This window comes from Odontesthes bonariensis, chromosome 13 (genome assembly GCF_027942865.1).
Source record: "Odontesthes bonariensis isolate fOdoBon6 chromosome 13, fOdoBon6.hap1, whole genome shotgun sequence".
Taxonomy (NCBI): domain Eukaryota; kingdom Metazoa; phylum Chordata; class Actinopteri; order Atheriniformes; family Atherinopsidae; genus Odontesthes; species Odontesthes bonariensis.
In genome coordinates, this window is record NC_134518.1 from 2,328,339 (window position 1) to 2,342,500 (window position 14,162).

A 14,162-nucleotide genomic window follows, 5' to 3' on the forward strand; every position below is an offset into this window, starting at 1 on the left:
GATTTAATTGACACACTTAAGCTACCAGAATCTGTCTTTAGATTTATTGAACATTTTTGCCTTTTTAGAAACTCCATTTTGGTCATGAGCTGAAGCGAAATCTTCCCTCTTCTTCAGGTGGAGGCTACGTCAGATGCAGATGAGGAGGATGACGACGACTTTGATGAGGTTCCAGAAAAAGAAGGTTATGAGCCACACATTCCTGAACATCTACGAGCTGAGTACGGTCAGTTTAACAACACACACACACACACACACCACAACCTACAGACACGTGCATAAATAATGACTTTAATCTACAAAAGAAGACCTGCTGCCGCCCTAATCTCTGAAAGTTCACACACACACACACTCTATAAATAAACACACACGTGCACAGTCGCACATCAAAGAAGCCGCCTTCAGCAGCTGCAGGTGAAGAGCTTCTTAAGTGGCTTTGTACATGTGGTCTCTGAGGTTGCCCCCGAAAGCAAAGAGAAAGCTGTTCCTCGTCCCATCAGGCGTTAGATCAACATGCCGAAACGTGCTCCTCTCTGATGTAGTGGATCTTAGAGCGTTTCTACAGAAATATGTTCACAGCAGAAATGGTTAATAATACACTGATTGTCATCAGTTTTTTAGTCTGCACACTGAATGGCTGGAGGAGAATTAATTCTGATGTTCACCTCATTTTAATTCTTAGAAGAATGGTGGGGCGGTCGGTGGGTACAGCAGGCGCCCCATGGGCAGAGGCTACATTCCTCGCTGCAGCCGGCCCCGGTTCCAGTCCCACAGCGGACGGCCTGCATGTCATTCCCCCTCTTTCTGCCCCCTGCTTCCTGTCTCTATTCAACTGTCCTGTCCATTAAAGGCATAAAAAGCCCCCAAAAAATTATTTAAAAAACTCCAAAAAGAATGGTGTGGCACCATGTTGGATGTTAGGACCAGAGGGTTGGGCACATACTGTGTGATCATCATCTCTTACAGTTTATTTGCCTGGAAATGGCTCTGAGCTGGATGACACAATTAGACCTCAGATAGAAGGGAGAGAAGGAGAAGCTCTGTCTTTTCAGTTTGAACGATAGACAGTATGTACATATTATATCTATTCCTGAATGCCATCAACACCAGGACTATTATAGAGGTTATTGCGAATTCATAATTGGTTGCTTAAGTGCAACAGACTGTACTTTAGCTGCTATTTAAGCTAGGCCCTGATGTCTGAAATGTTTTAGATATTTTTTCTGACTTAAAAAAATTCTATATCTCATTTCTTGCTGCAACATGAATATTGTCACCAAAAAATTGAGAACTTTATATTCTGGTAAAAATCCTTCAACCTAATAGTTAATCTGTGTTTCTCACTATCAAATAAAAATAAGGGCAAAACTGTCAAACGCTTCTGCTTCCATCTACTTCAGACGACCAGATTTTCTCCCAGTAATTTAAAGCTAAGGTGAGCTAAGCCCATCATTTTAACTGGTAATCCAGTCAGTGAGCTGTTCCACTGCGTATGTTGTCATACACAATTAAGTTGAGATACTGTCATAGCTCAAGAAGAGCATTTATTTTGACTACTCTTGTTCCTGTGTGGAAGCACGAGAGAGTTTATAAACCCAAAGATGTCCGACTCTTCTAAATAGATGGTGATGTGACCCCCTTTCAACTTGTTAGTATTGGGCTTTTTGTGGTTGCAATATTACGTTACAGACAAACAATTTTGCTGGCCTCAAATAAGCACCTTTCTGAGTTGTGGATTTTACACATATGTGGCTCTGTGCATTTCACATGTACTCTCCACTTTTTCCTTCCCTGGAGGGGACCAGTGGGAAGCACAAGGGCTGGTCTGAGTCCATTTGAACATATGCTTGCAGGAGAAATTTGACTTAAAACTGCATTATCTTGATATGCTAGTCTGACTTTGAGAAATTCTATTTAGTACCATTTCAGTCAAACACACATATGAGTGAGGACATGCCGTTGATGCCGTTGACCACTTCCAAGGAGAATTTTGTGTCTTCTTCACAGATCATATATGAAAGATGGTGGACTTAATCCTCTCATGTCAGACATGATTTCCATTTGAAATATGACTGATGCTCAAGTGGATTCCCATTTAAAAAGTATCAACTTCACTTACCAATACATTTTCCCTAAAATTTGTGATTGTGTCATCAGTGTGCTGCTGAATATTTAGAAAATGATCCCATGATTAAATGGATATTAGGCATCATTAAGGTATGTTTTTATTTAATCAGGCTAACTCAAGGCTAACTCTTTAGCTCCAGTGGTGCCCTTAACCCATTGAGGCCGGGAAAGCATTGCCGCATTTCTACCTTTAAAGCCGGGGGCGCTGTTGCGTTATTCTACCTTTTAAGGCCGGGAAAGCGTACACGTCTTTTTTCATGTATAAGGTTGTTTTGCACCAATTATTGATCTCTGCGCCAATTAAATGCATTATAATAGACACGTGAGAGTGTCGTCATGTTCCTCGTGTCATTGTTTTGAAGTTAAGTTACATCGAAAAAAAAAAATTAAAAAAAGTTAAGTTTCATCGAACCAAGCATGGAGGACTTTCAGTGGGAAGACATTTCAGACGGTAGCGATTGTGAGGAGTTTCTTGGCTTTGATGATGCTGAAGAACGTGCTGACCCAATTGATGGAGATTTATGGCGAGCACATATGTTTGAGGATGATTTTGAAGGGTTTGAATGTGAGTGGAAGACTGACAATTACCACCGCAATCGACGGAGAGATTTCAACCGCACACCAGGGGTGAAAGTCGATTTACCTGCAGATGCCACACCGTTGCAGGCATTTAATCATATTTTTACTGAGGAGCTTTGGGCGCATCTCGTTTCTGAGACGAATAGATACAGTGAGCAGGTACTTCAGACTCCAGCTCGAGCAAAGATGGCAAGGTGGTCCCACGTAACTGTGCCGGAGATGAAAACGTTTATTGGAATGTGTATGGGCATGGGACTGCCTGTGCTGCCAGTACGAACAGATTACTGGCGATAAAATAAATAGATAAATAAATAATTTAAATATAAAATTTTATTTTATTTTATTACTGTTTTCTAATTGAAAATAGTGCTGTTCCTGCACTTTACTTTTTACATTTTCTATTTTCATGAAGGTGTATGTAAATAAACGCAATTTCCAAAGAAAGCCACAGGTGTAAGCTCTCAAATACTTTTTGAATTTTGTTTCTATCTGCTACAGAGGCTGAGAAATCAATCATTTAGTAGGCGTTGACACAATTGCTGAATTTCCAGAAAAACTTCAGGTTTTAGGGGGTCTTTCTGAAATCGCCCATAGGTTTTACAGGCATTCTTTTCCAGGCGTTTTAGGCCTAAATTGGTTAAAACAGCAGTTAAACCAATGGGCAACGTCTCTGTGGCCTCATCTCTTTCTTACAATACATATGGTCACTGATCTACAGATGAATGTCATTACCAAAAAACTCTGTTACGCTAACCCATCCCCAGTCTGTGCTTTGGTCCTGACTGATGTATTTCGTCTGATTTCTAATGCAGCACAGTCTTGTAATCAGTTTGTTTCTATGCTTGAAGAATTTCCACGTGTTTCTTTGATGGGCATGTCTTGTGGACGTATGCATTTATTTACCGTCACACACAGAGTCGTCACTCGCTACATAGGGATGTTACGCTTGGACTGTGGTTGCAGTGGCTTTGTATGGCCCATGTGTAGCCTCCAGGCAGCATGCTGGGCAAGAGGTCATATGTTCAGGTCAATAACCAACTGCTGACTCATTTTATTACTCCGTGAGCTGCAAAACAACACGCTGTTTTCTAGATATCAGATGGAATGCTGTTAGTAGTCCTCCAAGCACCCAGGTACCAGCTGCAGGCAGCAGTAAAGGCTAAAACCCCCTGTCAGCCATTTCCAACCATCTCTTGGTCACTCACATAGATTCAGATGTGAACTTGTGTGGGTTTAAATGTGTGACTGTATTTATGTGCCTGTGTTAATAACACCATAACATAACATGTTGACCATGCAGTTATTGCTGGGTCAGCCATGTTTTTGTGGCTTAGGGCAGATGCCCGATGACCCCTTCTGAGCACTCTCCACCACCTTCCTGACTCATGACACTCTCCCCGAGCCTCTCCTTTACCTGCGAGTCCATCCCTCTCCACTCCCACCTTCCTCCATTAGAAATCAATTAGAAGCTGGAGTAATTAGATTGCATCTGATGGGCCCAAAACAGGTGTGTGTGTGTGTGTGTGTGTGTGTGTGTGTGTGTGTGTGTGTGTGTGTGTGTGTGCGTGTGTGTGTGCACGTCAGGGTGAGTAGTGGGCCAGGTAATGATCTAAAGGGGCTGTACCAAATTAACAGTTCAACCTCTTTAATGAGCCCCCATTAGCCCTGCACCCAGCTCTTACCTCCCACTCTGGTGCACACACACACACACACACACACACACACACACACACACATACCACGTACACACCCTGCTGCCTTCTTTCTTGACTTACAAAGAAGTAGTTCTTCTTCTTAATCTTTCAGCAGTTTAACCTTTTCCCACAACAAACAAGGAGCACCGTTCATGAGGACAACATATACATGAATGGAATGAAAAAGTCTCCATTCCATCTGTTTATGAATCCAAAAGAGAGAGGTTATATTTTGAATCATTGTCTAATGGTGCCGCCGGGCCCTGCCCCCAGTTTCCACGGCGTCACCAGCTCACGGCACCTTGCCTCTCATGAAGTGGATTGTTTGGGAATGCTTTTTCTACAGCCTGACATTGACAGCTTTATAATAAGCTACAGAAGCTGTATCTGTATGTGGCAGTGTGTTCTACAAATTCCCACAGTTAGGATCATTGTATCATAATCTGTTCGGATTAAAAATAAGATTCCAGCTGTCTTATTATATAGTCTTATGAATAGGTGAGGTTTTCTGTAGTCCTCAGTGTGTCATCGTTCCCTCCCTTATCACATGAGTTTTTATCTCTTCTAGTTTCACTGATTACAACAGTCTCTTTAAAATTCCTTTTCCTAATCTTTCCCGTTTTTCATCTATGCCAGGAACATCACATTTATCATTTTTCTGTTTCCTCTGCTCTTCCTTTTCTTGCATCTCACAGAGTTCATCTGCTCTCTCGTCTCTCCCCCTCCATCTATCTTCATGTCCCCTCTCTCCTCTTTCTTTCCACCCCTCTGTCCTGTTCTGTCATTCTGGTTATCAGTCCTCTTATCCCCCTCTCTGCTGTCAGGACGCTATCTCTCTCTTTCTTAAATTAACATTTTAATTACAGGCCCTGCTTAACCCTGGAAAATCAATACCTCTTTCTGCCTTTCCCTTTCTCTTTCTCTCGAGCCACGCTTGCCCTCCCACGTTTCTTTCCCTTTTTAAAGACAACCTTCTCACACACACACACTCCACTCATTTCTACATTGATCTGTGCGTCTTAACATCCACAACATCCAGACCTCGGCCATTTGGTCTCTGCAAAGAGTCGACTGAGTCGGTGTTTTGCCATCCGACTCGGACAGACCAGGGATGAGGTGGAAGGAGGGTGAGCTTAGCAGAGGTTGAAATACAGAGATTCAACTGACCAGTGTTAATGTTAATGTTTAACAAATGTTAAAAAAGTGTGGACTGTGTGAAAACCATGCCATCTAAGGCAAAAACCTGGCCAACCTTATCCTATTACACTGACTATCAAGAAAAGATGCATATGTATGTTAGGGCCCTATTAACAAGTCAGAAGATAACGATTATCACCCTCTGCCCTTTACCAGGATCAGGCTATTCTGAAGGAGGGATTTATGCTGTAAAGCATTTGACACAGTACTGGCATTCAAATTGGCATCGCATTATGTATGAAATGAGATGGTATCAAACATTAAGTATTTAGATCAAACATTTTCCATAAATAAAACTCCTAAATAAACCTTAGATGAATCGCTTAAATACACTGAGAATTCAAGGTAAACACAAAAAACTTGAAAAAAATGGACCAGACTAATTCCATATAATCCCTACATAGACCAGTGAGCAGTGCTGACCATCAGGTGGGAACCTCCTTTCATCAGTGTCCAGGAGGCTAGAGAGTGATCACTGGTGTCCCAGAGTCACCCCCCTAATGTACAGCCACAAGCTACCTCAGCCTCTCACCAACTGCACACCAGTCATAGCGGGGTGGGGATTCAAACCCTGGTTGGGGTAGGGGGTAGAAATAGAAGAGGTAAAGATAAGTAGGAATGGGATTCAAACCCGGGTTCGGGTAGGGGGTAATGAAAGTATAGAGGGTGCCAGAGGTGGAGGCCAGGACAAGACACACTGGCAGATTCAGCAGACAAACTCACCTAAAATGGCCGCCTGGTTTCAAAAATCTCACATGGGCTGTGTTCGAAACCGCATACTTCTACTACTCATACTACTCCTACTAACTTTAACTTTTTTTAAGTTCCCGGATGCATACTAGATTTGCCGAAATGTTGGGTGTGCATCATGAGGTTACTACTCATACTCAAACTACCCAACATGCAACATAACGTGACGTCGCCGATCGTCATTTCCTGTCAAAACGGCAGTTTCAAGCTAGCTACAACGAGGGTAGGTTCACTTCCTGTTTTCAAAACAGAAGCACCAATTGTATCGTAGTGGCTTTCCCTATGACAAAAGGCAACGGGTATTTTATTTTGTGAAAATAACCAGAAGTGCGTTGCTCACTACGGCTAGCTTTAGTAGCGCCAAATTCGTCGGAACAAAATTGTAAATAGTCGGCATTTTGTCAGATTTTCAACACGTTGGGGATCTAAACGACTACTTTCTCACCTGAAAATGTTTCAAATGTTGCTAAAGTTTACAGAGTTTAGAGCTTAAGCGAAATCAGCTTCAGGCCGGCTGATTTCAGCTCGGGCAGGAGCGAAATGCATTGTGGGTAAACGCTCTGCATACTGTCTGATCGATGAGTATGCCGTATGCAAGTATGTAGTATGCAGTATGCAGTTTCAAACACAGCCATGGACCACCCCGTCCACTTCCTGGATTTCTTCCTTGCTTCTTCTAAGAGTCTGTTTACCCTAAGTGCTCCCCCTGCTGGGCCCCCAGCTACTATTGCTTCTTCTAATCCAAATCCACTGACTTGACTTTACTGCCTCATCTGACACTTCCTTCACTATTTTCCTCACATTCTGTCCACTTACACCCAGCTCCCTCAACAATGAGACAACAGACTTTGCAACAAATCCTCTACATCCTACTTCCATTGGACATATTCTAACTTTCCATCCTCGCTGCTCTGCTTCTGCCCCCAACTCCACATATCTAAGCTTTTTCCTTTCATATGCTTCTGCTACTAATTCCTCCCAAGGTGCAGTCAGCTCTATGAAATAGACTCTCATTCTACTCCTAGACCACAAGACTATATCAGGCCTTAGATTTGTAGAGGCTATCTCCTGGAGAACAACAAGCTTATTTCCTAAATCTACCTGCATCTCCCAATCACAAGCATCCTCTAAGCTGCCTTGCCTCCTTATTATCTTATTAACTTTCTCCCCCTCTTGAACAAACTGAATTGCCACTCTCTTCACCTTAAACCCTCCTAAGTTTACCTGCCTTCATTTATCTTCAATACCTGCAGCTAAGCTTCTTAATACTTTGTCATGTCGCCACGTATACCAGCCTTGTGACAGACTAACCTTACAACCTGACAAAATATGCCTTAGAGTTGCAGTACCTGAACATAACGAACAAAGCGGGTCTCCATTTACCCAGAGTTTTAGGTTCTGGGGAGTTGGCAATACATCATATTTTGCCCCTATCAAAAATCTAATACTCCTTTCCTCCATACTCCACAGCTCTTTGCAACTAAGCTTTTTGTTCTCTACACCTTCCCAATTCAACCACCGTCCCTGCTTAGCCTTATGTAGGAGACTAATGTACGATCTCTAAATGCTGTGATGCAGTGGAAAAACATAGAAAACATTGAAAGACTCTTTCAGTTGAAACACTGATTTCAGTAAATGTTTGAAACCTTTGGCCGTAGACTGTTAAGAATGATCAAAATGGCAGGGTTCTGTTAGAGCCTGTCCAGACCTGGTACTCTGATGCTTTCAGGGTCATCCGATCTCAAGTGAACGACTCTAAACACACGTGTTCACACCTTGCATGAAAATATGCCTCTAAGTTCATCTGGAGGGGTTCTGTTACTGTAGCTGCTCTGTATGCGCCGACACACAAACAGCTCATCAGCAGGTCTACTGACATCTCTGTAAAATCACTCATCCATTCAGCAACTCAACTATGTTTTCATTTAGACACATTTCAAATAAGCCTGAGTCACATTTAGTGTTAAATTATTGAAAAATAAGGTCAGTGAGCTCAGTTAAGAAGCCATGGTAATATGAGAGATGTAATGAAGCATGAAAGAAAGGATTAGTGATGTGGCAAAGCTCGGTGTCAGAGCACCTCTGTTGATGAAGACACACTAAAGTCCTCCAACTCTGCAGTTTTCATCCTGAGCAACTGTCTGAGGAGAAGACTGAAGATGCATGGTCCTGATAAACAGCTTTACTGCCTGTCCATGGGCCTATTTTTTTAATTCTCCACTTCCCGACACTCCACCTTAAAGGGGAACTCCGGGGCATTTGAAGCGCAATCCCATTGCTAGAGGTTGTCAAATACTGACAGTAGGACACAGACTGGTGCAAATCGGCGCTCCCTGTGCGGCGATTGCGCTGTTTGCGCAGCCTGTCATGCTAGCCAAATACGTGGTGGCCAAGGGGCAAGTGCTAAACCTAATACATGCCCAGTAATATTGTTGTAATGTTTTAAATACTTGAACGCAGTTTTTCAAGAGAAGATAATTGTTTTGTATATGGGATTATCGTCCATTGACTCTTTTGGGCTTTCACATACGCGAGCATACCAACAACCGGTGAGTTACATGCTATTTATAAAGTTGTTTTGTAACGTCCCCATGCCAGTAATGTGAGAACCATGCATATGGTTTTGATGGTAAGGCTTGTGACTTTATTGTCGGATGGTTTATAAAGTGGTGTGACGTTTCTGCAGTGTGCAAGTTGTTGTTTTACATGGAAGGTTTAGAATTTGCCTCTTGGCCACCACGTATTTGGCTAGCATGACAGGCTGCGCAAACAGCACAATCGCCGCACAGGGAGCGCCGATTTGCACCAGTCTGTGTCCTACTGTCAGTATTTGACAACCTCTAGCAATGGGATTGCGCTTCAAATGCCCCGGAGTTCCCCTTTAACTTCTGCTGTGATGCATTAAGATTCCAGTTTAAGTCTGCACAGCTCAGCCCCGAACAAAGGTGTGTTCAAAGAGGACCGATCAGACACTCGCAGTCGTTGCAGAAATGAAACATTTTCAGGAAACATTAGGGATGAAACACCCTGGTCCAAACTGCTGCTTGTTGGAATCACGTCAGGGGAAGAAGTGGTCCTTCAGTGTGGCTCAGCACGCCTTTTTATTCACACTGTCCTAATATAATATACATGAATATTGTCCCAGAACCCTTGTAAATGCTGCCTGAGGGATCAGGCCTGAGTGTGTGTGTGTGTGTGTGTGTGTGTGTGTGTGTGTGTGTGTGTGTGTGTGTGTGTGTGCGTGTGTGTGTGTGTGTGTGTGTGTGTGTGTGTGTGTGTGTGTGTGTGTGGGTGGGTGGGTGGGTGGGTGGGTGTGTGTGTGTGTGTGTGTGTGTGTGTGTGTGTGTGTTCACACCTGTATTAAGAGCATGGAACACATGTTAACACCAGGTTAGCACCAGGTGTGGACAGCTAGCTTTTAGCTTTAGTAACTGACTGAACAGTCAGCTAATGCTTTCAATTTGCCTTAGCTGACAAGACTGCATTCAGTATGGATGTTGTTCATCAAATCCATCTGAGACCAATGTATTGATTAATATTAACATTTTTTTAATTTAGCTTTTGCTAAACATTTAGATTGTAAGTGGGTGGGGCTTGTTTCTTCTTCTCCACCTCCATCCTTTTGAAGCATTCATCAGTTGTGTTGAGACAGAAGTTGGCTGTTTTGCCTTTTTCTATTTCAAATGTTCTTTAGTTAGTCTTGAAGGAAAGAATTGTCCTACTGTTTGGCCAATAAGCTGCCCCCACTGTGTGAATGACTTGCGCAGGTCTGTAAGGCCCTGGCTGAATCTGAATCAAAGCTCCCGGCTCGGTCCTAATAAAGTGTAGGATCAGCATGTAGGCAGCGCTCGGCTTACTGCTTCTCTCTGATCTATGTTTGTGTGGATGTGGGAGCTTAAGGCCCCCGTACAGTCTGTCCAGCCCTTTGGCCACACACACACATGCAGCAGTTGAGAAATGACAAATTTCATCCTGGAGATTTGGGTGCACATTGCTGCAGGTCGTCAGCACTATAAACGAGTCGGTTCCAGTTGTTATTTTGAGCGAAATACAACGAGCAGCCATGACAGTAAACTTTTGACATGAGATAGGTCATGTGTCTCTAAAACAGCAGGGTTTGGGCAGGGTTTGAAGTCCTTCCACCCGTCCGCACGTCTTCTAATAACCACTGTGCCCTGTGAGCGCTCACAAGGGGCGGAGCCTATGTTAGCCGTCACAAAGCAAGAGCTGCTAGGCAGAGGTGGGTAGAGTAGCCAAAAATTTTACTCAAGTAAAAGTAAAAAGTAGTCATCCAAATAATTACTTGAGTAAGAGTAAAAAAGTGCTTGGTGAAGAAACTACTCAAGAACTGAGTAACTGTTGAGTAACGTCTGATTTATTTGTTAAAGCACTACTATGTAACATTTCTACCTTAAAATAACAGCTTGAAAAAAATTGTGCGGCTAGAATGAGTTTTAATATTACGATTGGCCTGTCTCCTATGCCCTTCGGGGGTCTGAGTTGGAAAAACTGCGCTTTGTAACTTTGCTGGAGCGGCCCGGGAGCTGAGCGGAAGTACTTCGACTTGCTTTCTGGCACACCTACCGCAAAAACAAATAGACCCCTCTCACGCTCCCAGGTACATTTGATTACTCTTACCTTCTCGGTCGACATAGCTTGCACCTTCGGACTCCTCGCCGGTTCGTCAACAAACGTGAAACGTGAAAGCGAAAGGGTGTTGTATTTACGACAGTGTAACCGTACATTACCTCCAAGCCTGTAGGGGGAGCTCCATAATGGGCTTTTTGAGAAGTTACATTGTATCGCTTTAACACAAGCATTCAATCAGACAGACAAAAATTCTAAATAATCATCTTTAGGCAAATTAGAGTTCATCCAATCGATAAAATAAATTAAAATTAATTAATTACAAAATAGCTTAAATTAAAATAATCCAGGTAAATTCAAGTACTTCAATAAAAAATAAAAGAGACATAGGGAATGTTTAAAACATATGTAACCCATATGTAACCTAAAAAACAAACATTCATCTATCCATGGGGGAAAAAACGAGTTTAGGAAACTTAGCGCTACATGTTTCCTCAAGTTAGATGTTGAGTTTCTGCTGAAATGTGCGTTTGTTTTGGTTGACACAGAAGACACATAATGTAGCTGCTGTTTCTCACTCTTTGTAAGGTAAACATGCTTTCAGTATGAGGCCTCGTCTGCGTCTTCATTTCCCACCGTTGGTTCTGACATTTTTCATCTGTTTCTTTGTTTGTTTGCTACGACTGCTAATGCTAAAGCTAACCCGTCCCGCCGCTGAGATCGAGTACGGTCATGTGACCAGACTGCACGGCTGCGTCTGATTGGTGGAACACAGTCAGGTGGTAGAGCCTTTGGCGGAAGTCTCTCTCTCTGTCAGAATAAAACATTAAAATGAGGCGTACGCGGGGGGATAAAAATAATGAGGCGTAGAATACCAAAGAGGTAAGAAGAAAAGTAACCAGCTCATTGTAGCCTAAGTAAGAGAACAGTTTCTTCTGCACAAATCTACTCAAGTAAAAGTAAAAAGTATAGTGATTTAAAACTACTCCTAGAAGTATAATGTTTTCAAAAACTTACTCAAGTAAATGTAACTCGTTACTACCCACCTCTGCCGGTAGGTAACAAGGTGCAGCAAAGCCAAACGCTGTCCAATGGGCTGAACCAATGGGAACCGTGGTGTTCAGCCTCGGACATTTCAGAGCTGCTAATATGGATAACAAAGAAAAATGAGCCAGAAACACTTAGTTTTTTCCTATAGTGTTGCTTTAATGTTAGGTTTTGGTGAGAAAGAATAAAGCGGGTCACAGCTGAACATATCTTTACTCAAAGGGAGCTTGATGCTAAGTTCAGCAGGCTCTCATCTTTAACATGTGCACCATCTTCCTCTGTTTGCAGGTCTTGACCCCTCCCCCTCCACCTCAGCAGCACAGGTCACTCCAAAAAAGCCTCGGAAAATATTTGCAGCTCCTCTCCCACCGTCCGCATCCTGTTCCTCCTCCAAGCGGCTGAAAAGACTGAAAGAAGAAGAGCAGGACCCGACCTCTGCTGTTGCCACGCTGCGCCTCCTCAGACAAAAGATCTCTCTGCCTCCAGAACCCAGGTCCTCAATCTTTCCACCATTTCACTCACATTGCCATTATTTCTCAGTCTCCACCATCCTCACTTTTCCCCTGTGGCCATTTCCTGTCACCTGTCACTCTTTTGCCCTCCACGCCGCCTCATTGTACAGTTTGACCCTGTCGTTGGTCACACCGCCCCATCAGGAGGGATAACTTGACTTTTCAGGCTCTGTGCTGGTAAACCTGTTGAACACATTCTCTCCCTCAGCAGCAGCACCTCTGGCCCCTCTTCATCTCAGTCCAGTTCCGAGCTGAAAGCTGTTGAAGCTCCAGTGGTTCCGTTCGGTTTGGACCTGTACTACTGGGGCCAGGAGCAGCCCAATGCTGGCAAGATCACCAAGTAACCCTGCAGACACACAACACATCACCTGTGGACACACACATGAGCTTTTTCAGGCCTGTTCTTAGCAGAAGTGAAATGAATCATGATGATAGTGTAGAAACTTTTCATTTCAAATAAGCTTATTTCTTTTCTCCAGTACAGCCAGCACTTTTTGCTAAATGTTTCACAGGCTCCGAGCTATTTTTTCAAACCTCAGACCTGATGCCAGATGGCAGTAAAACGCTGTTAAATGTGTTGCTCCTGCAGGTCGGCCTCTCTGCATCAGTTCTGGGTTCCCACAGAGGTCGAGGAGGAGGTGGAGAACCAGGAGCTGTTGGCAGAGAGCAGGAGTAGGTACATCTCCTTTCCTGGGAGCTTTGTTCCTGTCAGCCATCACTGCAGAGCCCCGCTGGGGAAGGGAAACCTGTGTCAGCGGCAGGACCGCCTCAAGGTGAGAGCAGCAAACCTCTTTCTCTGATCCCCCAGAATACTGCAGCAGCACGGGGGTCTAACCTGCAGCAGCACGGGGGTCTAACCTGCAGCAGCACGGGGGTCTAACCTGCAGCAGCACGGGGGTCTAACCTGCAGCAGCACGGGGGTCTAACCTGCAGCAGCACGGGGGTCTAACCTGCAGCTGCACGGGGGTCTAACCTGCAGCAGCACGGGGATCTAACCTGCAGCTTTTGTCCTCAGTGTCCTTTTCACGGCCCGATCGTTCCCCGGGACGAGGCGGGCCGGCCCTGCAGACCGGAGGACCGGCAGAGGGAGGAGCAGGAGGAGAGGAAGAGGAGAGAGCAGCAGGCTGGTGAGCAGTGGGACACACACATCCAACGCTCCACAGGACGAAAGCAGTTCACGTCCCGCTCCGTTTATTTGAATTACAGAGAGTAGCATGATGCAGATCCTCTGTGGGAGCTAAGACGGTTGGTAACTCTTCATCCCGTCTGCATCTTACTGCACAGAGGATTTGTGGCTCTTGTTCTTCTTTTTGTCTGAAAAGTTAAAAGCAAAACGAGCTTTTACATGCTGCCTTTCTTCATTGAGCTTTCTCTGTCTTCTTCAGGAGACAGAGATGCTCCATTTTTCCTCTTTTCTTTTCATCTGCATTTTATCATCTGTAGTAGTTTCCTTTTAGGATGAAAAAACTCATTCAGGGTTTGCTTCGCTGCCTCTTTTCAGTGATGAGGGTGTTTTCTGGAGTTAAAAACTCTTCATTTGTTTTTCCTAAAGATGTGACCAAAGGCCATGAGGAATAAAAGTGTGGAAAGAACATTCTTTGTTTGGCGAGTTGGAGACGGATGACAAAGCCAATGAGATTGAGGGTAGTTGTTTTTTTCTCTCACTGTT

General features: G+C 43.9%; 1 protein-coding gene across 2 annotated transcripts in view; it reads left to right on the forward strand.

Annotated features, from left to right (window-relative positions):
• uvssa (UV-stimulated scaffold protein A) overlaps window positions 1-14,162 on the forward strand; it is a 66,083-nt gene that overhangs the window by 45,281 nt on the left and 6,640 nt on the right. Inside the window, exons 8-12 of one of the 2 annotated variants that reach the window (XM_075480804.1) lie at window positions 118-226; window positions 12,270-12,474; window positions 12,702-12,833; window positions 13,083-13,266; window positions 13,509-13,620. In XM_075480804.1, coding sequence (XP_075336919.1) covers window positions 118-226; window positions 12,270-12,474; window positions 12,702-12,833; window positions 13,083-13,266; window positions 13,509-13,620 — 742 coding nt within the window. The remainder of the gene's footprint in view (window positions 1-117; window positions 227-12,269; window positions 12,475-12,701; window positions 12,834-13,082; window positions 13,267-13,508; window positions 13,621-14,162) is intronic. The other variant, XM_075480806.1, reaches the window with a different exon arrangement.